Source organism: Notechis scutatus, chromosome 3, assembly GCF_049901735.1.
Source record: "Notechis scutatus isolate UNSWTSFEM ecotype Mainland chromosome 3, rNotScu1.2, whole genome shotgun sequence".
In the NCBI taxonomy this organism is placed as follows: domain Eukaryota; kingdom Metazoa; phylum Chordata; class Lepidosauria; order Squamata; family Elapidae; genus Notechis; species Notechis scutatus.
The window spans coordinates 3111651-3136980 of record NC_142011.1 but is presented as its reverse complement, the minus strand read 5'-3'; the positions used below and the strand labels follow the sequence as shown (position 1 = coordinate 3136980).

Genomic DNA, 25330 nt, shown 5'->3' with positions numbered 1-25330 from the left:
TTTTTTTGAAAATTTTATTTGGGTTTTCACAAAAACAAAATACAAATAAAACATCTTTTTTTGAAAATAGCATGGTCCCAGGTTATCACTTCTTCATACAGACACAAAACTCAATTTCATGCTCATTTTTATATTCTATTCCATATCTTATTACCGTTTTGTATTTTCTACACATTTTCCCCTCTTTTAATTTTCTCAACTTTATTTTAATTATCTCATCTCAATTCAAATCATTATATTTATACTTTTATCTGTCCTGTTTTGATTTCATATTATCTTTTCTCATTAAACAAATTTTTCCCTGTAGTTACCAATTGGAGTATGACACCTTTATATCTTTTAATTTTATCCATTCAAACTCTTATTTAAGCTTCAATGTATACCTTTAAAATTATAGCATCCAATATAATACATAACTTCCAATCGAATTCTGCTTGGTACATTCTTAAAATACACACTATATTCTTAAAAAGAAAATTATATATATATTGTTTGGGTATTTTCCCACGTCATTATAGTTGTGCTTTTAAAGTTGTAGCAACGTTTCAGCAGAATCTCATCTGCCATCATCAGGCTTCTGTATTGTGTTCGCCTGTGAGTCAGATTTTTACAAATTTAAAACTGAAACAACTGTAAAAGTCTGACTCACAGACGAACACAATACAGAAGCCTGATGATGGCAGATGAGATTCTGCCGAAACGCTGCTACAACTTTAAAAGCACAACTATAATGACGGGAAAATACCCAACAAAGCTGAATGCCATACATGTAAGTATCATTAAAATCTTAACATCTTTAACATCATACTTCCTTGGAAACACTTATAAACTTTCCATAGTTAATTCTCCCCCCCATATTTCTCACTTATATTTTTATAAATCATTAATAATTAAAATGTTCCCATTTAATTCTCTCATTCACTTTAATTCATTTATTTATTAACAAACATTCCACTACATTACAGTAAATATTTTATCCATCATTTTAGTCATATTTACTAAATTTATTTCTGTTTGTAATATAACAATGCTACTTATGTACCTTTGCAGAATCCCTTTTACAATTAAATTTTCACCCATTATCTCTAAACAAGCTTATGGTTACAATTCTTATATCTTTTCCGTTTCTCTATTTCTTGTTTCTGTCTTTTACAACTTCTTTTCCTTACCTTCTTCCCCCTCTTCTTCTCCCTCCCCTTTTTACCCCCTCGTCTCTCTACTTCTAACTCTCTCATCTGTAATCCCCTCTTCTGTTGCTTTCTAATATTATACTTATCTTTCAAATTGTTCTTCTTTTTGATTGTTTTTCTGGTCTTAAACCTTTCACTCTTTCCCCCTTTCCTTTTTCCCCCCCATTTAAAATTATTTGATCATTAAAGATGGCTTCCTCTTTGTCGTAATCTTCTTGTACTGCCGGCATTTCTTGTTGTTTCTTATAGTTCCAGATCTCCATTTCTAAGAATTGAAATACGAAGCCAAAAGAACCTCTCTCTTCTTGTGCATCTTCTTTCCATTTTTAAAGTTCCATTTTCAGTTCTTCTAAGAGTGATACCATTTTGAAGACTTTTAAACAACCACCCAGTTAATTTTAGTCATCTAGATGCAAAAACCCAAAATCACCAAATAATCCAAAAAATCCAAGGCTGATTCTACTTGCTTCTTTTTTCCACTTTCTCTTCCTGGGGTTCTATTATTTTGTTGCCAAGTTTCAGTTAAAATGTATCTTTGAGGAATCTTGTTAAAATTTCACTGTAGGTTCCTTTTAGTTACAGTTCCATTCCTTATTTCCAGGCAGTCTCCTCCATTTTTCCAGATCCTGCCCTTTTATTCTCCCCCCACTCTCCTTTCCTGCTTTTAAAAACTTTTAAATATCCAGAAATCTTTATTATTGTCAATGTCTGGAATACTCTACCTGACTCTGTAGTTTCTTCCCCAAACCCCAAAAACTTTAACCTTAGACTGTCTACTATTGACCTCACCCCTTTCCTAAGAGGCCTGTAGGGGGCGTGCATAAGCGCACCAACGTGCCTACCGTCCCTGTCCTATTGTTTCTCTTATTCTTTTATTTTTCTTATATGTACCCATTTCATGTATTCACAACTATGTATACTCTTATACTTATTATCTTGTAAACAATTGGCAAATCAAATAAATAAAATAAATAAAATAAAATAAATAAATAAATACCTTTGACTTTTATTTTCAGCTTAGATGCCTATTAATGTCAAAGTGGATTTTTTTTCAATTTCTTGCTTAAGTCTCTTGGCTGTCAGTATAAGAAAGGGAAGGAAAAAAAACCCTAATCCTTTCCCTTCTCTTTCTCCTTCGCAGCTTCAAAATCTTCTTTGGGAACAATGTTATTTAATTTAAATTCCAGGGTACCTTACGTTGTTGCTTTTTCGGTTTAACCCAGTCGACCAAAACTTTCTCTTCTTATCTTCCTCCTGCACATTCTTTTCCGGTTCAGTTCTTCTTTGAGGTGGCCATTTCTGACCACCGCTGCAACCGCCTTCGGGAAAGGGAGTAATGGCCAGCTGGGGAAGAGAGATGCGGCTCTCCTCAACCCTGCTGGCAGTCTCCCCCTTCTTCACCACCTCTACGGGGTGGCTTAGCCCCGAAACCAGCTGGCTCGGGGAGCTCTGGTGGCAAGCACAGATCGAAACCGCACACGATCGCGGATTTTGGTCTGTCGCCGGAGACTCAAACTGGAAGCCCTGTCTGCCTATCTGTCTATGTCTGTCTACCTATTAATTCTTCTATTTCAATGTATCATGATCTATATATCATCTATCTTCTATCTCTATCTATCTATCTACTTCTCATCTACCTCTCATTTATCTATTTATCATCTATATATACCTATCATCTATCTATCTATCTATCTATCTACCAATTGATTGAATAGCAGAATTGGAAGGGATCTTGGGAGATCTTCTAGTCCAACCCTCTGCTTAGGCAGGAAATCCTACACCAGACAAATCAATCAATCTCATCTATATCTCATTTATCTATATCTATATATATATATATATATATATATATATATATATATATATATATATATATATATATATATATATATATATAGTCTGTCTGTCTGTCTATCTATCTCTATCTATCTATCTATCTATCTATCTATCTATCTATCTATCATCTACCTATCATCTGTCTATCTATCATCTGTCTGTCTATCTATCTGTCTATCTGTCTGTCTGTCTATCTATCTTCATGTCTACAATATCTATCTATCTATCTATCTATCTATCTATCTATCTATCATCTATCCATCATCTGTCTATCTATCTATCTATCTATCTACCTACCTACCTACCCATCCATCCATATATCTATCTATATATCTACCTACCTACCTATGTCTGTCTATCCATATCTATCTATCTATCTATCTATCTATCTATCTATCTATCTATCTATCTATCTATCTAGCTATGTATCTTCGTGTCTATCATATCTATCATCTGTCTGTCTATCTATCTATCTATCTATCTATCTATCTATCTATCTATCTATCATCAGAGTTGGAAGGGACCTGAGAGATCTTCTAGTCCAACCTCTGCTTAGGCAAGAAACCCTACATCACTTCAGACAAATCAATCATCCCCTCTTTCTCTTATCTAATCATATCATATCTGTCATTTAGGTTGTACATACTTGTAATAAATAAATAAAATGAAACCCTAGCAAACAATGGCTTTACTTAATGACTGCAGCATTCATTTTAGGACTGCCCCGTTTGCTGAACGAGTACTACATGTCATAAAATCAGCTTTATGACTGTCAACAACATATATGAACAAAATAGGCAGGCTCCCTTAAGGGTCGTTATGTTGTGGACTACCTATAATTTTCTCCATTTGTAATTCTGGACAAAAGAAACAAACACGTAAAAAGTCTGCAAATCTTCATTTTTATTTTATTTATTCCATTTCTGTGGCCGCCCAATTCAACCGAACGATTCTGCGCAATTCAGGTAATGTTAGCTGCACTCTTCTGCATCTTAAAAAAGGCACCAATTTGCTTCTCACAGTTCAGTCCTCACACTCACACACAAACACACCCTGCAAAGACCCACAAGGAGGAGGCTGCAGCAAGCAGAGATGCCTATTGTAACTTCAGAGTTTTTTTTAAAAAAATAGCCAGTATAAAATAACTGCTGTGAAGAACATCAGAAGCAATTTCTTTCTACACAGGGAGGCCTTGACTTAAGACTACTGCTGAGGACAAATTTCCATCGCTAAGTGAGACAATTAAGTGAGCTTTGCCCCATTTTATGAACTTTCTCGTCCCAGTCATTAAGTGAATCACTGCACTTGGTAAGTGAGAAACGTGGTTATTGTGAATCTGGCTTCCCCACTGACTTTGCTTGTCAGAAAGTCACAAAAGGGGATCACGCTGGGACCGTCGTAACTATGAATCAGTTGCCAAGTGTTGGAATTACATGAATGCTACAATGGTTGGAAGTGTGAAAAATGGTCGTAATTCACTTTTTCCCAGTGCCGTTTAACTTTGGACGGTGACTAAACAAATTGTTGTAAGCCGAGGACTAATTGTATATCTTCCTTTATCTTTTTTCTTATTGCACTTTTAACTTTTCCTGTTGAATCTTTTTCCTCTGTTTTCACAGTTCTATCTTAGTTTATATTCATTCTTGTTACTGTCCTTAAAAAGTTTCATAAATATTATACAGTTCTTATTCATACCTTTTTGTTATTTCTCCTTTTGTCCTTGTTTCCTGTTTTAGTTTATATTCAGTCTTACCATTAAAATGTTTAATAAAAATATACAGCTATATATTAAAAAAGTGAATGCCGGCTTATTCATAAAAACTTTTTCTATTATTTCTTTTTTTCTGTTTCCTCTGTTCTATTTGAGTTTGTATTCATTCTTATAGTTCTTAAAGTGTGTAGGTGTAATCTATCATTGATCTTTATTCAGTCTATTTATCGATCTGTGTCTGTCTCTATCATCTCTTTAATCTGTCTATCTATCTTTAATCTATCATCTATCTTTAATCTGTCTCTATCTATCTGCATCACATTTTAGGGATGATTAGAATTTAAATTAAATAGAACAGAGGAAACCACACACACACACACACTTTTTAAAAAAAGGAACATCCAAGCTAATTACAGAGATCTTAATTCATAAACACTTTTTTCGTTACTTCTCTTTCTGTTTCCTCTGTTCTATTTTAGTTCACATTTCTTCCTATTATAATTCTCACATTTTTTAAAAATAACGTATAAAATTTGTTTATGTGTGTGTGTGTGTATATGTATGGTATTCAGCTTTGTTTGGGTATTTTCCCACATCATTATGGTTGTGCTTTTAAAGTTGTAGCGATGTTTCAGCAGAATCTCATCTGCCATCATCAGGCTTCTGTATAGTGTTCATCTGTGAGTCAGACTTTCATAGCCATTTCTGTTTTAAATTTGGTGCTGGCCTACTGCTGTGCCAGAATGGTTTTTTTCTTCATCTTGCTTGGTTGGGAGTCTTGGTCTGTGTTTATTGGTCTTGGAGTTTGGTGTGTTCTGCTTGATTGATGTTTCTAATATCTTCTGTCTGTTTTGTGGCTTTTTTTTTGGTCTTGATTGGCTGGCAACATTGTGTTCCTGTATTGGAGGCTTTTAGTGCAGCTTGGCTCCGAGTAAACAGACGACTATCGTTTATTAGGAAGCTAGGTTTCATCTGGGTGCCTGGTTGGGGTGTGTTTGACCTGGAGGTATCAGGGGGGATCTGTTTGTGCCCAGGTGTTTGCCTGGCTAGTGGTGTGGAGATACATACATACATACATACATGTATGTATGTATGTATGTATGTATGTATGTATGTATGCATAAAAAAGGAATATCCAGGCCAAACACAGAGTCCTTCTTTCCTGCAAGATTCCAGCCCAGGTCATCCATGAATTCCTGAGAGAAGAGGCTGAATCTTGAGAGGCGGGTCCCTTGGTCAGTGCTCTGCAGAAGCAACCAGGACGTCTCTTCCAGGTCAGCAGTGACCCCCCCAGAGCGGGTCAAGAGGAGGAAAGCTGCTGCAGGAGCTGGATGATCTTCTTGGGTGTCTTGGGAGGGCAGGTCTGAGAGCCCTGGAGATACTGCTGGGCGTAGAGACAGAGGTTGCGGGCAAACACCGGTTCCACCTAGAGAGCAGGCAGAAAGGAAGAGAAAGCCATTCCAGATGTGTCTTCAAGCTTCTCCAGGGCTCAGAAGTTGCATCCTACTGTGTTTCCCTGAAAATAAGACCCTGTCTTATATATATTTTTTGCCACCCAAAAAAGTACCAGGTCTTATTTTCAGGAGATGTCGGCCACTGACTAACTTCTCTTGCATGCATCGGCCCCCGGCCCCCTTTTCTCTCTCAGAGGCCTTCAGGAACTTCTTCTTCTGCAGCCGGCAAGGCTTTCCTGAAGGCCTCTGCATCCCATAACTGAGCTCTGGATCGATCCAGAGCTTTGTTCTCAGCTACAGAGGCCTTCACGGAAGCCTGGCCACCCTTGCCGGCTGCAGAGGAAATGAGCCGGCCAGGCAGGTGTCAGGGGGTGCGAGGCCTGGCTACACCTGTCCAAAGGTAAGTAGTAGGGCAGCTCTACTCCCTCCATCCCCACCCTAGCTTAATTTTTACCTGTGCACCTTGGAGCGTGTGTGTATATGTGTAAATTAGGGCTTATTTTGGAGACCGCAATGGAGCCTGCTATCAGGGCTCCAATAAATCCACCCCCATTCAAATTATAAGTCTCTAGCCATATCTCTCAGAGTTTAAAAAAAAAAAAAAAAGATTAGGAGTGACCATGTCGGCGTTACCTGGGTGCAGCCGACTCTGAGACACATCATTCATTTCCCTCTTTGACTCTATAGTCTTCCCCCTCCACCCACCCCTGGATGTATATTCTCCAATGGGACACAACCATAGCCAAGAGTCATCAATCATGCTGTCGGCTATGGAAGCCATCTTCCACGCTGCCACCTAGGCCTGAGAAAGTGGGAGGGGTGTGTGTGTGTGATTTCAATCGAGCAGTTCTAAGTAGACAAAATAAAATCCTTTTCTTAGTTCGAGGTTATGAAGTGTGGCACAGCAGAGAAAAAGGATCTTTCGCTGGGGCAGATTGTGACCGGTCCATGGGATGTGATGATGGGAGAAAAAAGGGGAAGGGATTGTAGTTTGGGACATTGCGGGAAGTCTGGGAAACTTTTAGTTTTGAGATTCCACAGATGTGCCAGGTGCTATTCTAATAAAGGTACTTTTGAGATTATGCTTGGAGTTACTGAGGGGAATGGAACGCTGACATTATCTTGAAACTCTGAGACAAGCATAATCTCAAAAGTACCTTTATCAGAGGTACCTTGTCAGAGGCTACGTCGGTAAAAAGTTGGGATGTACATGCAGATAAGATTGATTAACCAATTCCATAATGAATTTCCTGACAAACCAAAGGGTCCCCTTGGAGGGGGGAGAGGGGGTTAAAGGCATTAACCCCTGGTTGTGTTTGGTTTATTATCTCTTTCAGGAGGTGAACTTCTCAAGGGGGGACGCCTGTCAGCTTTGGAATCTATATTCCACATTGCCACGCTCTCCAGTAATATTCTTGCGTGCCAACAGCTTTGGCTGCCTAGCAATTATCTGAAACATTTAAGGAATGCACTGCTTTCCCCCACTCCCTTTCTGCTGGCAACTAAAAAAAACCCAAAGAAGACACCTACCCCATTACAGTTATTAGTGGTTACAGTTGTAAACTGGGCTCACTCACGCGACCGACTCAATTTTACAACCTTTTTTGTGATGGTCGTTAAGTGAATCTTTAAGTCTTTACTGGTCTTTAAGTGAGCCCATTGTTTGCTATGGGGTGATTTTGCTGAAAACCTTAAAAGAAATGCTGATTTTTTTTGGCCAAAATGTTGCAAATCCGTGTCATAAACGCAGATTAGTCATTGCCAAGTGTCCAGAATATGATCATGTGACTGCAGGGGGAGGGGCGGCCATCAGAATTGGGTTGGAAGCCCCTTATGGAGTGGTCCCTAGTTATTTCAAATGGTTGCTAAGCAACCGGTTGCAAATCAAGGACTACCTACATAGAATCCCTTCCATGAAACACTTGGTGGCTCCTGAGACTAACTTTGTGACAGCTGTCTTGCCATTGGCCGAGCAGGCACGAACAGTAGCCAATCACTGCTTGAGAAACATGTTCCTTAAAGTCTGCCGGGGCAGCGAGTTGTGCAATAGAGAGAGAGGCCTGGATTTTTTTTGAGCCTCTCTTTCTCTCCAGCTCTGTATCCAGGAGGATCGGAGATGTAAAAATGGGGCCATGGACATGTGTTAGATCAGGGGTGTCAAACTCAAATTCATCGGGGGCCGCATCAGCAGTTTGGTCCCCATCAAAGGGCCGGTTGTATCTGTAGGTCTATGTGTCCACTCTTTATTATCATAAATTAATGTCACTGCATTCAATTATTACTGTTTTTTGTAATAATGTAAGTAATAACTAGCTCTGAAAGCAGAAACATAGTCAGAATAATGACAAGTAGATATTCAAATGTACAATTATTGTACAATGTATTGAAAAATGTTTTTTTGGTAACAAACATTAATTTTTTTTTAAACATACAAATATTGCCAAACACTGTTTATTAAACATATGGAAAACACAAGGCATTTTAAAGTGCCCAGCCATGTGCCCCCTTTTAAAGTGCCCAGCCATCTGCCCCCTTTTATAGTGCCCAGCCATCTGCCCCCTTTTATAGTGCCCAGCCATCTGCCCCCTCCATTTACTTTACTTACCTTTTACTTCTTTCTTTCTTTTACTTCTTTCTTCTTGCTCCTCTCCGCGGCGTCCATGCGCTCCTCTGATCCCTGGAGATGTCGGGCGGACGTCATGTGATGACGTCACGTCCGACACCCAGGGAGCAGTGCGGGCAGGAAGAAGTCGGGCCAGGTCCCGGAAGGTAAGTAATTTTTTTTTTTTTTTTAACTTGAGCCATTTTTAAAATGAATTTACTCCGTGCAGGCACGGAGTAAATTCATTGAAAAAAAAAAGGGGGAGGCTGCAAGGCTGGCGGCGGCACCGCGGGCCATCAGACGAGGTCTGGCGGGCCGGATTTGGCCCGCGGGCCTTGTGTTTGACACCCCTGTGTTAGATGTTTCTTCAACACAACTCATTGGATGGAGTTACCTGAACCCTGAGTGTTCAGGGTTTGGGGATGAACTGGTCACTCCACTGACCCTCTTTGATGTCTGCGCAATTCGCAAACCCTCCATTAAAACCTGGTTAAATCACAAAAGATGATGGTGCAACGGGACCCCTCCGTGGTCACCAAAATATTCACCTCTGCCGTGATGAATCTGTGGAGCTGCTGGTTGGGAACGGGTGGAAATTCTTCTCCAAAGCAGAGGTGGATCTGGTACTGCGGAAGCGGCTTTCCGTGTCTGAGGAAGCCTCGTAACTCTGAAAGAAACACAAGAGATTTTTTTTAAAGATTTTCTTGATCCAAAAACTGAACATTTAATTGTGTCGAGTTGAGAAGTCAAAAAGGTGGGCCCGTCTTTTGCAAGAAATGGAAAGAAATGAAATTTTCATTCTGGGAATTGATGATTAGGATTATATGGGAGTACAGAAGTCGTCTTTGATTGAGGGACGCGGTGGCTCGGTGGTTCAGACGCTGAGCTTGTCGATCAGAAAGGTTGGCAGTTCGGCGGTTCGAATCCCTAGTGCCGCGTCATGGAGTGAGTTCCCGTTACTTGTCCCAGCCAACCTAACAGTTCGAAAGCATGTAAAAAAATGCAAGTAGAAAAATAGGTGGGAAGGTAACAGCGTTCTGTGTGCCTTCGGCCTTTAGTCATGCCGGCCACATGACCACGGAGACGTCTTCGGACAGTGCTGGCTCTTAGGCTTTGAAACCGAGATGATCACTGCCCCCGAGAGCCGGAAATGACTAGCACGTATGTGCGAGGGGAACCTTTACCTTTAAATTACAGAAGTAATATTAATATAGGCCTCTTCAAGACTCCCAATTTCTCTAAACCCCCCCACATCATGCTAGCATTGCCATGAGCATCACAGGTGCGGCACTGTCACCATGAGTGCCACATTGGCACTATCATCGGCGTGACCACCGCAGGCACCCTGCTGTCACCACAAGCGCTGCACACACACACACTCTCCTCCCGCAAGCACACGCCGTCACCGCGAGTGCTGCACGCACACAACCCTCACCCAGACCGCGCATGCTTGTGGCCCTGTTCATGCGTGTAAAGACACCGCCCCCTCTCCTTTGTGCCGCCAATCCAGAAACATTGCGAAACTCCACAGTGGATAAAAATCGATGTTTTTTTTTTAAATCAAAAAAATCAGGTTTTTAAAATTTAAATCAGATTTTTTTAAAAATCTAAATTGGATTTCTTTTGTTTTATCAAATTTATTTTAATAAAATGCTTTTGGAGTAAAAAATCTACCTAAAGACAGTTTTCCCATTTAAGATACATTCATAATTTAATTTATTCGGCGTGAAATGGAGCTTAGTTACGTAGCGTGCAGCTGTAGAGGCTGCAATATTTACATTTTTGGTAAACTCTTTCAATGAATCCAAATTCTCGTAGCTAAATAGGAAACCTTCATTTTGTTTGCAAATAATATTATTATTAAATATTCTAACTACCAGCAAGAATGAGCCTTTACATTTATCAGTTAATAGATAACAGATAACCAGACTTGGAAGGGACCTTGTAGGTCATCTAGTCCAACCCCTGCCCAAGCAGGAGACCCTACACCATTTCTGACAGCCCAATCTCTTCTTGAAAGTCTCAAGTATAATATCAGATCCATCCTGGAAGCACCTGTTAGCAGGCATCCACTCACCTGCTCCCCACCATGTTCCTCACCCTTGTGGTGTTCCTGCCGCATCACCAGCTGTCCCATTAAAGTGAATGGGACTGTCAGTGAGTCAACAGTGGGTTAGAGAAGGAACCGCTGTGGGACAGATGTGACAGTTGCTCTTTAAAAATTACGATTTGAATCAAAGTTGGTTTAAATCAAGCCTTTTTACTACCGTGTTTCCCTAAATATAAGCCCTACCCCAAAAATAAGCCCTACTTAAGATTTTCAGCCAGATGGATGCATTTATTTCCCCCCAAAATAAGATCTAACCAGAAAATAAGACCTAATGTGTGTTTTGGATCAAAAATTAATATAAGACCCGGTCTTATTTTCGGGGGAAACATGGTAGTGATTTAAATCATAATTTCAATCAAGATTTCAATCAAGCCTTTTTACTATCGTGTTTCCCTAAAAATAAGACCCAGCTGGAAAATAAGCCCTAGCTTGATTTTTCAGGTTGCTCGTATTATAAGGCCTACCCCCAAAATAAGCCCTGGTTAAGATCTTAAGCCAGATGGACGCATTTAGTACCGTATTTCCCCCCCCAAATAAGACCTAATTAGAATATAAGACCTAATGCGTGTTTTGGATCAAAAATTAATATAAAACCCAGTCTTATTTTCGGGAAAACATGGTAAATCATGATTTAAATCAAGTCGATTTAAATCCACCCTGGGGAACTCTGTTCCAACCTCCCCAAGCCAAACCCGAAGAGAGGACATCTAGACTCACCCTGGAGGAATTGTTGCGTGTCCAACAGCCAATAGGTTTTCTCCCTCTCCAGCTTGTTGGGCTGATCCTTGTGGGGTGCCAGTGGCCCCTTCCAGTAAACCCGACTTTGGCACTGCCGTTTCAGGAAGATTCCTTCGGGAGCTACCCAAAGGAGCACGCCACGTTTCAAATGGGGGAGCAACCTCTTCAAGACCCAGGTGGCCTTGGCCCCCCAATTTCTGTAGCCTAGGACTTCCGGAGGAGGGAACTGGATTTCTTCGATGCCGCTGGGGCCATACAGGTCCTCGTTCTCTTCCACCGCCGTCGAGTAGGTGATCCGGCAGCCTTCTGCTGTGCTTATGGTCGTCTCTTTCACGAGCACATCGCAGTAGTAGAGGCGAACATGAAGGCAGCAATCTGGAATGGGGGTGTGTGTGAAAGGCCAACGAGAATCAGAAACTGACGTCAGGACGTAGTTGTGGAGTCTACAAAGCCATATGATTTTTTGGGGGGCTTGAAAGCAAGTGTCAACTCATAAAATATTTCTACGGCTGTGATGGCAAACCTGGGGCACACACGCCACAGGTGGCACGCAAAGCCATTTGTATCGGCACGCGAGCCGCAGGCAAAAGTTACCTCAATGTGCAAGCGCCTCAACAGCCTTCCAACTCCCAGAGGCTTGAGGGCGGCTTCTGCAGCCTTTGCAGGCCAAAAAATAGGCCTGTTTCATCACTTCCTGTAATACTGGAAGTGACAAAACGAGCCTATTTTTTCGGCCTGATCAGTGCGCCTCCCCGCCCCCCGCAAGCTGCAGAAGCTGTCCCCAAGCGTTTGGGAGGCCGAAAAAGGCCACAAATGGGCCAAAAATTAGCTGGGAGGTGCAGTGAAGGTAAGGGGCGGCGGCGAGGATTGTGTGCACATGCACAGGGGGCTTGGGGGGGGGGGCTGCGCACATTGCCTTCTGGGTGGTGGCACAGTTTTTAGCACAGGAGCCCAAAAAGGTTAGCCACCACTGTTCTATGGTCTTTTAGAGTTGCCAACAGAAAGGAGCAGTGCAGCAGCTTGCCAACCGAAAGTGCATTCCATAAATGTTTTCTAAGATAGTAACTAGTTGACCGAAGTTTCTGCTGCGTACAAAATTCTAACTGGAGAGCATGATTGATGACTCTGGGCTTATGGAGGTGTCCCATTGGAGAATAGGAATTATTCCTATTCCTACTCCTAAGCAGGAGGAGTGGAAAACCTGAAGGAGCATAGGGCAATTAAAAACAAAAGTACATTCCACGCTTATCTTACAAAGATTGTAGCCTGGGCACCCTGATGTATGACACACCCAAGGGGGAGGTGGGGAAACAGGGTCAAAGGTGACTGTAAATTACATGTAGCAGAGTGGGCTTCATATGGGTTAATGCCAGGAGTGGGATGCTAACCGGTTCTGCCCAGCTCTATATAACTGGTAGCTCTGAAGAGCAGCAGACAACGAACCGGTTCTGTGTTTGCTGCTGTTTGGCCCACCCGCCCGCCTGGGCTCTTATCTGTCCTTTATTTCCTGCTTTTTCAACCTCAGCTGCTTTGCGCGGCACAGCTGAGCTTGAAAAAGCAGGAAAAAAGTGGCTTTTCAAACGCTGCGCCCCTGTGCGCAGTGCTTTTCAGCTGTCCCAGCGGCACAGCTTAAGGTTTTTTACACGCGCATGCAGGCGTGCAAAACGTAGTCACCGAACCAGAAGTAACACCGGTTGAATCCCACCCCTGGTTATAATGTCAACATGTTGCTCCTAATAAATCTTTTGGATCCCTTTGAAGCTTGGCTCGAGGCTCATTGACATTAGCTTTTGCGAGCTTCGGCCGTGGTCAGCGAGGTGGCTGAACAGGATGGGGCGAAGAAATGCTCAAAATCCATGCCTCTCGTACCTGAATTGATGCTTTTGCTGGGGACAGGTTGTGAACTGGGACTCGCAAAAGCCCGATTTGGATGCTGGCGGAGCTGTGATGGAGCCCAAGTGTGAAAAATACCTTTCGACTGAGACCCTGTGGAACAGAGGACAACAAACGTTAAGAGTTGCTTGTGAATGATGTACTTATTGCATTTATCCCCTTGGCTGGATCCATTCTGATGGATTTGAAGAAAACGGTGAACTAATTCCAGGAGCAGATTTTCCTGCCGGCTTCCCCAGCAAGTCATTGGGGAAGCCGGTAGGAAATTTTTAGGATCCGAGCTTCGTTTCACCAGATCGACACAGGAATTTCCTTCTGCCTCCTCCTATCTAAGTCGCTCCTTTGGCTCCATCTGCCTAATGACCACCCAGTTGCATAATGACTGCAACTGGGGGAGCCAGGATTGTGGTCATTTAGCAGTCACACGGGCATCTCATTTAACAACGACTTCACTTAACAACTGAAATTCAGTTCCCAGTAAGTCAAGGATTACCTATATTGTAAATTGCTAGAAAGCAACGGTGATCCTGGAACACCCACTTTATTGGTGCCATGTCGTTTTTGTTGTTCCATTCCATTATAGCAGTGATGGCTAACCTATGACACGCGTGTCACTCGTGACACGCCGAGGCACTTTGACTGACACGCCTGTTAGTGTGGGGAAAACCTGCACATTTAGAGGCTGCCTGTGCTCTGCTCCAATCCCTGCTCCCTGCTTGTTGCGTGGAGGCGCGGTGTCACCGCTGCCGCAAGATCTTTGCAGCAGAGAACCAGTTTTAACCGCCATAAACTGAGGTTTGTCAGTTTCATTACCTCAGGAACGCTACAGGAGGAAAGGAGATCCATGAGGTTCACAGCCCTGTAAGGTGGCCTTCCGATCCCCACATCCTGCACCTGCAGCCCTGAGACCAGGGAGACGAGTTTCACAGCCCTGTGTGATCACCCCAGCCCAGTCTGTCATAAACCAAATTATTGATATTTCTTGAAGTGACACACGACCCGAGGAAGGCTACACTTTTTCCCGATTTTCGACACACCAAGCTGAAAAGGTTAGCCATCACTGCATTATAGCATACAAATCCACCCCAGAGCAGACCTCACTAACCATACAATGCTGTTATTTTTTATGTATTTGAACCCCTCCTTTATCATAAGAGCCATGTTGTTAAAGTGCTGTAAAGGTAAAAGGTAAAGGTTCCCCTCACACATATGTGCTCATCGTTTCCGGCTCTAGGGGGCGCTGCTCCTCTCCGTTACAAAGCTGAAGAGCCGGTGCTGTCCGAAGACGTCTCCGTGGTCATGTGGCCGGCAAGACTAAATGCCAAAGGTGCACGGAATGCGGTTACCTTCCCATAAAGGGGTCCCTATTTTTCTACTTGCATTTTTTTTTACATGCTTTTGAACTGCTAGGTTGGCAGAAGCTGGGACAAGTAACGAGAGCTCACTCCGCGATGCGGCGCTAGGGATTCGAACCGCCGAACTGCCGACCTTTCTGATCGACAAGCTCAGCTTCTTAGCCACTGAGCCGCTGCGTCCCTCTAAAGTGCCGTATTGCAGGTTAACTCTGCCCCACTGCCAGCAATTCGATCCAGACTGGCTCAAGGTCGATCAGCCTTCCATCCTGCCGTGATCAGTAAAACGAGGACCCAGATTGTTGGGGGGTAAGAGGTCGACTCTGTAAAGCAGGGGTCGCCAACCTTTTGGACCCCAGGGACCACCAAACTCATCGTTTTAAGTCCCGCGGATCAGAGAAAATCCGCCAAAAAGTTGGCAGGAAAATTCCCCACCCTGTTTTCCTACTGATCGATTGTTCTTCATTTGGGATTGCAGGATACCATCTCCAACTCTGTTCTCAGGGGGAGAGAGAGAGAGAGAGAGAGAGACTTTTGGCTTCATGCAAGGAAAGCAGCAGAAGCTGCAGAAGTCTTTCTTTCTCTCCCCCAAACTCCGCCAGAAATGAGTCTTTGCCGGCGCAGCCTCTTGGAGCAGGAGGCCTTGCAGGGTCCCAAAGGGTCATTTCTGGCGGAGTTTGGGGGAGAGAAAGAAAGACTTTGGCTGCTTTCCTTGCGTGCAGCCAAAAGCAGAAGAAGAAAGAAGTGGAAAGAAGCATCCCGGTGGCCAGGCCAGGCGTGTGGGGCGAGTGGGTCAAATTCTCCCTCCGCCCTTTCCCCCCTCCCCTCACTACCTCGTGCTGTGCGCAATGCAAGCGACACAAGCCTTGTGTTCCCAGGACCATGTGGGCGTCACAGCCTTATGTTCCTGCGCAGCCTGGATTAATTGCTTTGGGGGCAACCTTTCTCTGCGGACCACCAACATTTTCTCACGGACCACCAGTGGTCCCCGGCCCACTGGTTGGCGGCCACTGCTGTAAACAGCTTAGAGAGGGTTGTAAAAGCACTGTGAAGTGTTACGAAAGTCTAAGTGCTCTGGCTATTTTTACAAGTAACTCAAGGCAGTGCACATATCGTTATCCTGCCCTCAAAATGTCTCTCCATACCTTTTTCAATCGGAGGTGCAGAGGAGGCCTCCGCTTCCACCTTGACCTGTAGGTCTGCACTGCCAACCTTCTGGGGAAGTGGGGCAACGCCTGGATCGTCATCTTGCCTTTTTCCATAAGGCTCTGAAGATGGTTTGGCCTGGAAAGAAAGGAAATAAAAGTGGTTGAAATTGGGAAGAAGGCATCTAAATGCACATTCTGGAACTTTGTAATGGAGAGGGTCAAGCTGTTTTCCAAGGCACCTTTGAAGGCCAGACAAGGAAAAAATGGATGGAAACTGATCAAGGAGAGATTCAACCTGGAAATAAGGAAGAATTTCTTGACAGTGAGAACAATCAACCCATGGAACAGAAGTTGCCCTCGGAAGTTGTGGGAGGTTCATTCCTGGAGGCTTTCAAGGAGAGATTGGACTCCCATCTGTCAGAAATGGTGTAGGGTCTCCTGCTTGGGCAGGGGGTTGGACTAGATGACCTACAAGGTCCCTTTCAACTCTGTTAATCTATTAAATCTAGGCTAAAACTTTCAAAAAAAAAACCTGTATAAACATCTGTCAGGAATGGTGTAGGGTCTCCTGATTGGGCAGGGGGTTGCAATACTATAAATGACAATAATAATAACAACAACACGATACTAGTAATAATATCATCAAGTACTTTTAAGTACATTTCTTTTTATATTAGCTTATTTACATTTTTAGTAATTATAATGATTATAATTATAAACCATCTTTATTTTAGATACATTTATCATCTTTCCTCCTCTAATATTCTATTCTGTTCTGTTCTGTTCTGTTCTGTTCTGTTCTACTCTACTCTATTCTGAATTCTATTCCGAATTCTATTCTATACTATGCTATGACCAGCGAAATACTGTGGACATAATATACTTAGATTTCAGCAAGGCATTCGACAAAGTAGACCACAACCTACTTCTTGGTAAGCTAGAAAAAAGTGGGATAGATAGCACCACCACTAGATGGACTCTCAACTGGCTGATAAACCGTACTCAATGAGTAGTCCTTAATGGGTCTAAGTCTACATGGAGGGAAGGAAGCAGTGGGGTGCCACAAGGTTCTGTCTTAGGCCCAGGACTCTTCAATATCTTCATTAACGACTTAGAGGAGGGAATAGAAGGGGAACTTACCAAATTTGCAGATGATACTAAGCTGGCAGGAATAGCTAACACCCAAGAAGATAGGCTCAAGATCCAGAGGGATCTTGACAGACTCGAACCCTGGGCCATATCGAACAAAATGAAATTCGATGTAGAGAAAAGTAAAGTCCTACACTTAGGCAAGAAAACCCCAAAGGACACATATAGACTGGGGTGAAACCAGGCTCAACAGCAGGAACTGTGAGAGGGATCTTGGAGTCTTAGTGGACAACCAGCTAAATAGGAGCCAATGTTGTGCAGCAGCAGCCAAAAAAGCTAATGCAATCTTAAATTGCATTAACAGAGGGATACAATCGAGATCAAGTGAGGTACTACTATCACTCTATAAAGCCTTAGTAAGGCCACACCTAGAGTCCTGCATCCAGTTTTGGTCCCCACACTATAAAAAAAGTTGTTGAGACTCTAGAAAAAGTACAGAGAAGAGCAACCAGGATGATTAGGAGACTGGAGACTAAAATATATGAAGAACGGTTACAGGAACTGGGCCTGGCTAGTCTAGTGAAGAGAAGGACCAGGGGAGACATGGTAGCGGTCTTCCAATATTTGAGGGGCTGCCACAGGGAGGAGGAGGGGGTCAAGCTATCTTCCAAGGCACCCTTGAAGGCCAGACAAGGAATAATGGATGGAAACTGAACAAGGAGAGGTTCAACCTGGAAATAAGGAGAAATTTGCTGACAGTGAGGACAATAAATCCAGTGGAACAGAAGTTGCCCCTGTGGGCCTTGGACTTTCAAAGGTTGGTGCCTTGTGATGGTGTAGGGTCTCCTGCTTTGGGGGGGGGTTGGACTAGATCAACAGTTGCCAACCGGTGGGCCGCAGCCCACTGGTGGGCCGTGAGAAAATTTTGGTGGGCCACAGAGAAATGTCCCCCCAGAGCATCTCCACAAAGCAATCAATCCAGGCTGTGCAGAAACACAAGGCTGCGCCGCCCACATGGCCCCGGGAACCCTCCCCGCCCACTCACTCCTTACCCGGCAAACTTGCCTGCTAAATTGCTATTTTTTCCTTTTTCCGACCATCAGCTGTTCTGCTGTGCTGGGAGATTTAGATTAGCTAGGAAGCAGAAAATGGTTGGATTTTTTGCTTTCTAGCTAGTCTTTAGATCTTCGGCTCTGCTTTTAAGCACAGCCGAACCTCCCTTAGGACTGAAGGTTTGCCTCCAAGCAAATTCAGTGCAGACTCACGGCAAGCAAAGAGAGAGAGAGAGAGAGAGAGAGAGGGAGAGAGAGGGGGGGGGGGGGGGGGGGGGGGGGGGGGGGGGGGGGGGGGGGGGGGGGGGGGGGGGGGGGGGGGGGGGGGGGGGGAGGAGAGAGAGAGAGAGAGACGGAGAGAGAGAGAGAAAGAGAGAAAGAGAGAGAGAGAGAGAGAGAGAGAGGGAGGGAGGGAGAGAGAGAGAGAAAGGTCCCTGAGGTCCAAAAAGTTGGCGACCCCAGGACTAGATGACCTACAAGGTCCCTTCCAACTCTGTTTATCTGTTAACTGTTATCTATTATCTGTTGCGCTGTGCTGTGCTATGCTTTGCTATGTCATTCTATTCTATTATTTCCATTCCTATTATGTTATCTCCTATTCTATTATTTATCTTCTCTCCTCTCCTCATTCAAACCTGCGGTCCTCGGAATGCAACTGCATTCATTCATTTCTTTGGCCGGCTGTCCTTGAGGTCTTGTCTCCAGCGGTCGCAAAGCAGTTTGAAGTGTCCCCCCCTCTTACACTTCCTCCCAAAAAGGCTCCCCTCCCCACTCCACCCCCAAGGCCAGGGCAGACTGACACTGGAGCAAGGTCGGCAGCGGGAGCCAAGTGACAGATCTTGTGACAAAGCCCTTTTTTTCTGCCTGTTGCCTTGAAAAGGGAGACAGTCTGGGAAGATTCTTGTAAACATGCAAGCAGCAATAAAGAAGCAGTTCTGGGTTGTTGTTTTTTGTGCGTGACAAATCTGGAACTGTTCCAGATTTTGAAGCTTCTATTTTCGTCTTTAGGGAAGCTGACTTGCAAAAGAAATAATCCAGAACAGAAACTTCCCGTTGGAGGCAGAAACAGAGGATGGCTCTGTGGTTAGGATACAAAAAGTGCCCCCTTCCCTGGTCCCCCCCCTCCCCGGTTCCAAAAGAACGGCTGCTCTTTGTGTTTTAATGCCATGCAATGAAAACCGGTGAGATTTTAAGTGTGGTACTCATGGTGCAAATTGTATTCGTTTTAAGAGCGATTCGATTTACATAATAGTTCATTACATTGAAGAAAATAAAGGTAAGTTCACCACCCAGAGTCAATGGTTGGGATGGACACCAATTCGAATGAGGGGGAGAGGGGAAGGGAGGGAGGAGAGAGAGAGAGAGAGAGAGAGAAGGAGGGAAGGAGAACAAAAGGAGGAAGGAAGGGAGGGAGGGAGAGAAAGAGGAGGGCAGGGAGAGAGGGAGGGAGGAATAAAGGAAGAAGGGAGGGAGAGAGGAGGGAAGAAGGAAAGGAGGAGGAAGGAAGGAAGGGAAAGGGGGAAGACAGAGGGGAGGGAGGGAGGGAGGAAGAGAGAAAGAGAGAGAGAGAGAGAAACAAGGAGGGAGGGAGGAAAAAAAGGAGGAAGGAAGGGAGGGAAAGAGGAGGGCGGGGAGAGAGGGAAGGAGGAAGGAAGGAATAAAGGAAGATGGGAGGGAGAGAGAGGAGGGAAGGAAAGGAGGAAGGAAGGAAGGGAAAGGGGGGAAGACAGAGGGGAGGGAGGAAGGAAGAGAGAGAGGGATGAAGGGAGAGAGAGGGAAGGAAGGAAGGAAGGAGAAAAGGAAGGAAGCAAGGAAGGAAGGAAAGATATAGGTGGGTTTTTCAAGCAGAATATTCTTTGAAATCTATATAATGATACATTTAAAAGAATGGGTTACATGTTTATTCATTAATTCCAGAGTCAAAATGTCACCCAAGTGATAACCGTTTCCTACCTGCTGGCTGGGGGAATTCTGGGAGTTGAACTCCACACACCTTCAAGGTGCCAAGTTTGAGTGAGAAACGCTCCACATTTAAGGCATAACTCCCACCAATGCTTCTTGGCCAAACCAAAGTTCTAATGCAAGAAAATGCAAATATTCCTCCCTCTGTACCACAGTCCCCAGCTGCTTGGCTTTGATTTATTTTCTTTAACCTGCCATGCAGGTGAGCAGAGATCTCTTTTGAGTACGAATCCCTTCAGGTGAGGTTTGCAGGACCTGAAGAGCTCCCCACCCAGGTGCTTTACCTTGTCCGAGAAGCGATGGGGTGCGGCCATTTCAGATGCTGGTCCCAAGGGACTTTTCAGCTGCAGAGGTGACACGTCTGTTCCGCTTTCCTTCTCTGGAAACAAACGACAGCAAAGACACAACTGGTAGATTCACACAATCCCCCCCCCCTCAGACAGGGGCGGGCTTCCAAACAATTTAGCAACCGGTTCGCTGCCTGATTTTTGGGTAGGTGTGGTCATGCTGGCCATGGCCTAGTCAGACTCTTGCACCACAGTGGGGGGTTTTCAGCCTCCCTGGGCTCCGGAGGCTTTCCACGGGCCCCGGGAGGGCGAAAACGGCCTCGCTGGGCTCCGGAGGCTCGAAATGGGTCCGTTTCTAGCCTTCGGGAGCCTCCAGGCGGCCCGTTTTTCGCTCTCCTTGAGCCCCGTCCACGCCCTGCACTTACCTGCATCCAAAATGGGCCATGTGGGGACTCTGAGGAGGGGAGGGGTGGGAGGGGTCAGTCAGGGGGAATGGGATTTGGCGGTTTGCTGAACCGGCCATCAAGTGAACAACCGGTTCGTTTGAACCAGTCTGAACCGATTGAAGCCCAGCCCAGCCCTGGCCCCCAGACCCCACTAACACCAACCTGGACCAAACTAGGTTTTAACCTTTTGTGAATCAAAGGATTGGGGGAGTGGAACAACCATTCCTTTTGCATTCTGGGCGAGCAGGTGAGTCAGCCACAAGATAACATCACCGTGGCTGCGTCCACCCAGCCATCCTTGAACCCGGGTGCTGTCCAACAGCATGAAATTCAAGGGGGAAACACGTCAGGTTCTACACTGAGGCATGAAAATCCAAAATGCACCGATACAGTATAGGTCAGTGGTGGTTACCCTTTTGGGGCACTTGTACCGATAATTCTGCATGCGCTTGCTTGCTCGTGTGCCATTACCCAGAAGGCAATGCACACAGGGCCTCCTCCTGCCTCCTGCCCATGCACGCACGACTTGCTCTTGTGCGCTTCTGCGCATGTTCCGAGTGTCTCCTGCACACCGTCGCGCATGCGCACCAGATCCCCGACCATCAGCTGTTGGATAGGCGGCCTGCGCGTATGCGCAGCAGACCTTTTTTGGGGCGAGTGCTCGCATACCCTAAGTGCCATAGGTTCTCCACCGTGGGTATAGGTGGTACCTGGCTCAATAGTAGTAACTGTGCAACCATTTAAATAGGAGTCAGCCGTGTGCAGCCGCTGCCCAAAAAGCTAACACAGTTGTAGGTTGCATCAACAGAGGGATGGAATCAAGATCACGTGAAGTGTTGATACCACTTTGTAAGGCCTTGGTGAGGCCACACCTGGAATATTTGTAAAAAAAAAAAAAGGATGCTGAGACTCTAGAAAGAGCGCAGAGAAGAGCAACAAAGATGCTAAGGGGGCTGGAGGCTCAAACGTACGACGAACGGTTGCAGGAACCGGGTGTTTAATGGAAAGAAGGACCAGGGGTGGCATGAGAGCAGCGTTCCAGTATCTGAGAAGCTGTGGCTGCTCCATCACTTTTTAAAGAAGAGATTGAACAGCTATTTGTTCGGAAGGATATAGGATTTCCTGCTTTAAGCAAGGGGTTGGACTAGAAGACCTCCAAGGTCCCTTTCCAGCTCTATTCGGCTGAAATGATTGATTCAGAAGACGCATGCTTGACAGCGGCCTTCCAATATTTGAGGGGCTGCCACAGAGAAGAAGGGGGCCAAATTATTCTCCAAAGCACCTGAGGACTAAGACGAGAAGCAACGGATGGAAACTAATCAAGGAGAGAAGCAATGGGGAATTAAGGAGCTGCTTTCTAACAGGGGGGGGCTTGGGAAGGGAGGATTTGCTCCCAGCCCTCCATCTCTTGGAGGGCACCCCTCCCGTCACCACAAAAGCAAGCAAAACTCCCCTTCTAAGTCCAGATTCAGGTTTTGAAGGGGGAAACTGTGTGTGTGTGTGTGTGTGTGTGTGTGTGTGTGTGTGTAAGGCAACTTTTTCAAATAGAGATAGACTTGCCTTCGGAAGTTGTGGGAGCTTCATCCCTGGAGGATTTCAAGAAGAGATTGGACTGCCATTTGTTAGAAATGGTGCAGGGTCTCCCGCTTGGGCGGAGGGTTGGACTAGATGACCTACAAGGTCCCTTCCAACTCTGATTATCTGTAATCTATATCAATCATCCCTTGAGACTTTCAAGAAGAGATTGGACTGTCTTCTGTCAGAAATTGTAGCTTTAGAATGTACTAAGCAGAATCTGAATGAAAGTTATGTATTATATTAAGTGTTATAAATTTAGGGGAAAGATATAAAGGCGTCATACTCCAATCAGTGATTACAGGAGAAATTTTGTTTAATGAGAAAAGATAATAGACAGCTGAAACAGGACAGACAAAGAATATAAGTATAATGATCTGAATTGAGGTGAAATAAATAAAATAAAATTAAGAAAGTTAAAAGAGGGGAGAAGCTATATAGAAAATGTAGAATGGTAATAAGATATGGAATGGTATATAAAAATGAGCATGAACTTGAATTTGTGTCTGTACGAAGAGATGTAACCCGGGATCAAGCTGCTTTCAAAAAAGATGTTTCATGTTTTTATGTTTTGTGTTTTGTTTGTTTATGTTTGTTTTTTTTAAAATTAATAAAATCTTTGGAAAAAAAAAAGAAATGGTGTAGGGTCTTCCACTTGGGTGGGTGGGGGTTGGACTAGATCAGTGATCCCCAACCTTTTGACGCTGCGGCCCGGTACCGGCATCAGCTGGGTGCGCGACCCGGCACCGGCATCAGCTGGGCGCCGCCATCTTTTTTGATGAAAAAGTGCTTCCGTGAGCTTTCTACCGGAAAAGCTCACCGGAAGCACTTTTTCATGAAAAAAAGATGGCGTCCAGCAAGCCGCGGCCCGGTAGGAGTTGTTCCACGGACCGGGACTGGTCCGCGGACCGGTGGTTGGGGACCCCTGGACTAGATGACCTCCAAGGTCCCTTCCAACTCTGATTATCTGACTTGGCAGATGGCCTGGGTGCAGAATTGACCTGGCAGATTTCAGAAGGAGCCCCCCGGGGAGGGAGACGATCGAAGCCCCCTCCCCCGCGCCCCCCCCCCAGAGGTCCTGAGCCCCAGCTGGGGAGGGGGAGGGACAGACTCCCCTTTCCAACCCCTCCCCCTGCCCGTCCTCCCCCAGTTTTTTCTATGTCCTACCTGTGTCTTGGGCCGACTCGGGACCGACCACCTGGTAGACTTTGTAAGGCTCGGAGCTCTCCAAGCGGCTTTTCTCGGGCACTTCTTTGAAATCGGGGCTTTTGTTGAGGGCGCAGCGGAGACGTGTCTTCCAGACGGTGGGGCCAGCTTGATCCACCCCTTCCTGGTACTTGCCCTTGTAGACTGCCCAGGCCTGTGGGGGAGGAAGAGAGGAATGGAGGAAAGAGGGCGGGGGGTGTCAGAAAGGCCGAAGAACCCCGCCAAGCCCTCCCCCCCACTGCAACTTCTCTCCGTGCCCGGCCAGCCTGGAAAGGGCGCCTCCTGGATACCTGGGGGGTGTTTAACTGGGGAGGGGGCTATCAGGAAGCCCAAAAACGTCTGCCAAGACCCCGACCCTTTGCAATTGCCTCCATCCCCAGCCAGCCCGGGAAGGGCGCCCCTTGTATACCCGGGGTGGGGGTGGGGTTTAAGCGGGGAGGGGGCTATCAGGAAGCCTGAGACCCCCACCAAGACCCCCCACCCGCTTCAACTTCTCTCTGTGCTTAGCCAGCCCGGGAAGGGCACCCCTTGTATATCCGGGGGGTTAACGGGGGAGGGGGCCATCAGGAAGGCCAAAGACCCCTGCCAAGACCCTCCCCCACTGCAACTTCTCTCCATGCCCGGCCAGCCTGGGAAGGGCACCACCTGGATACCCGGGGGTTTAAACTGGGGAGGGGCTATCAGGAAGTCCAAGACCCCTGCCAAGACCCCCACCCTTTGCATTGCCTCCATCCCCAGCCAGCCCGGGAAGGGCGCCCACTGTATGACCGGGGGTTTAACTGGGGAGGGGGCCATCAGAAAGCCCAAAGACACCTGCCCCCCACCCGCTGCAACTCTGTGCTTAGCCAGCCCGGGAAGGGCGCCCCCTGGATACCCGCGGGGGGTGTTAAACTGGGGAGGGGGCCTTCAGGAAGCGCAAAGACCCCCCCACCCGCTGCCACTTCTCTCCCTGCCCAGCCAGCCCCTCCCCATCGGATACCCGGGGGTGGGTGAGCCAGAAAGGGGGGGGAGGGTTTCCTGCCGCCCCCAGGCCCCCCGCCGCACCTTGAAGAGCGCCGCGTCCTCCCGCTCGCGGTAGTCCTGCTTAGCGGCGTGTTTCCAAGGGATGCGGAAGAGCGTTTTGCGCCCGTCTTCCCAGCGCAGTCCCGGATAGCGGCCGCTCTCCACCTGGGCCAGCAGCCACTCCTTCAGCCGCATGGGCTGCGGCGCTTCCTCCTCCTCGGCCATGTGGCGCCCTTGCCTCCCCTTCCCCGGGGTGTCTGAGCCTTGACGGGTGGAAAGCGAGGAGAAAATGCCACCCGCCGCGGGGTAAGGGAAAGGCGAGCGGCTAAACTTTCGCTTTCGCTTTCGTTTTCGCTCTGGCTTCCCCTTTCGGCAAGGGCGGCCTGAAGGAGAGAGAGAGAGAGAGAGAGAGAGAGAGAGCCTGGAGGTCTTCTAGTCCAACCCGCAACCCCGCCTGCTCAAGGGGGAGAACTCAGGCGAATCTTTCCCACGTTCTTTCAAAGCCTCCCGGGATGGAAGCCCCGGCGACCTCCGAAGGCGAGCATCGGATGCGCGGGTTAGTTCTTCTGACGGTCAGGAAAGTTTCTGACTTCCAGGTGCCTTCTGGAAAATAAGTTGACTCCCACCCACCCCTCTTCTTTGTGGCAGCCCCTCCAATATTGGAACGTTGCTACCAC

General features: G+C 45.9%; 1 protein-coding gene across 1 annotated transcript; it reads right to left on the bottom strand.

Moving 5' to 3' along the window:
* Positions 1-3912: 3912 nt before the first annotated feature.
* Positions 3913-25000, bottom strand: LOC113427128 (interferon regulatory factor 4-like). The gene is made up of 8 exons (XM_087959133.1): positions 24696-25000; positions 23613-23805; positions 20422-20516; positions 16032-16170; positions 13511-13627; positions 11621-12016; positions 9342-9460; positions 3913-6163 (listed from the first exon to the last, which is right to left on the bottom strand). The coding sequence occupies exons 1-8, from the start codon at positions 24876-24878 to the stop codon at positions 6038-6040; spliced, it is 1368 nt and encodes a 455-aa protein (XP_087815259.1). The 5' UTR covers positions 24879-25000; the 3' UTR covers positions 3913-6037.
* Between the last annotated feature and the right edge of the window lie 330 nt (positions 25001-25330).

Bases quoted from the DNA above. Each gene is read 5' to 3' on its own strand.
- LOC113427128 (XM_087959133.1), bottom strand. From the start codon at position 24,878: ATGGCCGAGGAGGAGGAAGCGCCGCAGCCCATGCGGCTGAAGGAGTGG. The intron at 13,628-16,031 runs GTATGGAGAGAC...TCTGTTCCACAG, and splicing joins TGCACCTCCGATTGAAAAAG to GGTCTCAGTCGAAAGGTATT. The intron at 6,164-9,341 runs GTGAATATTTTG...CCTGCTCTCTAG, and splicing joins ACAGATTCATCACGGCAGAG to GTGGAACCGGTGTTTGCCCG.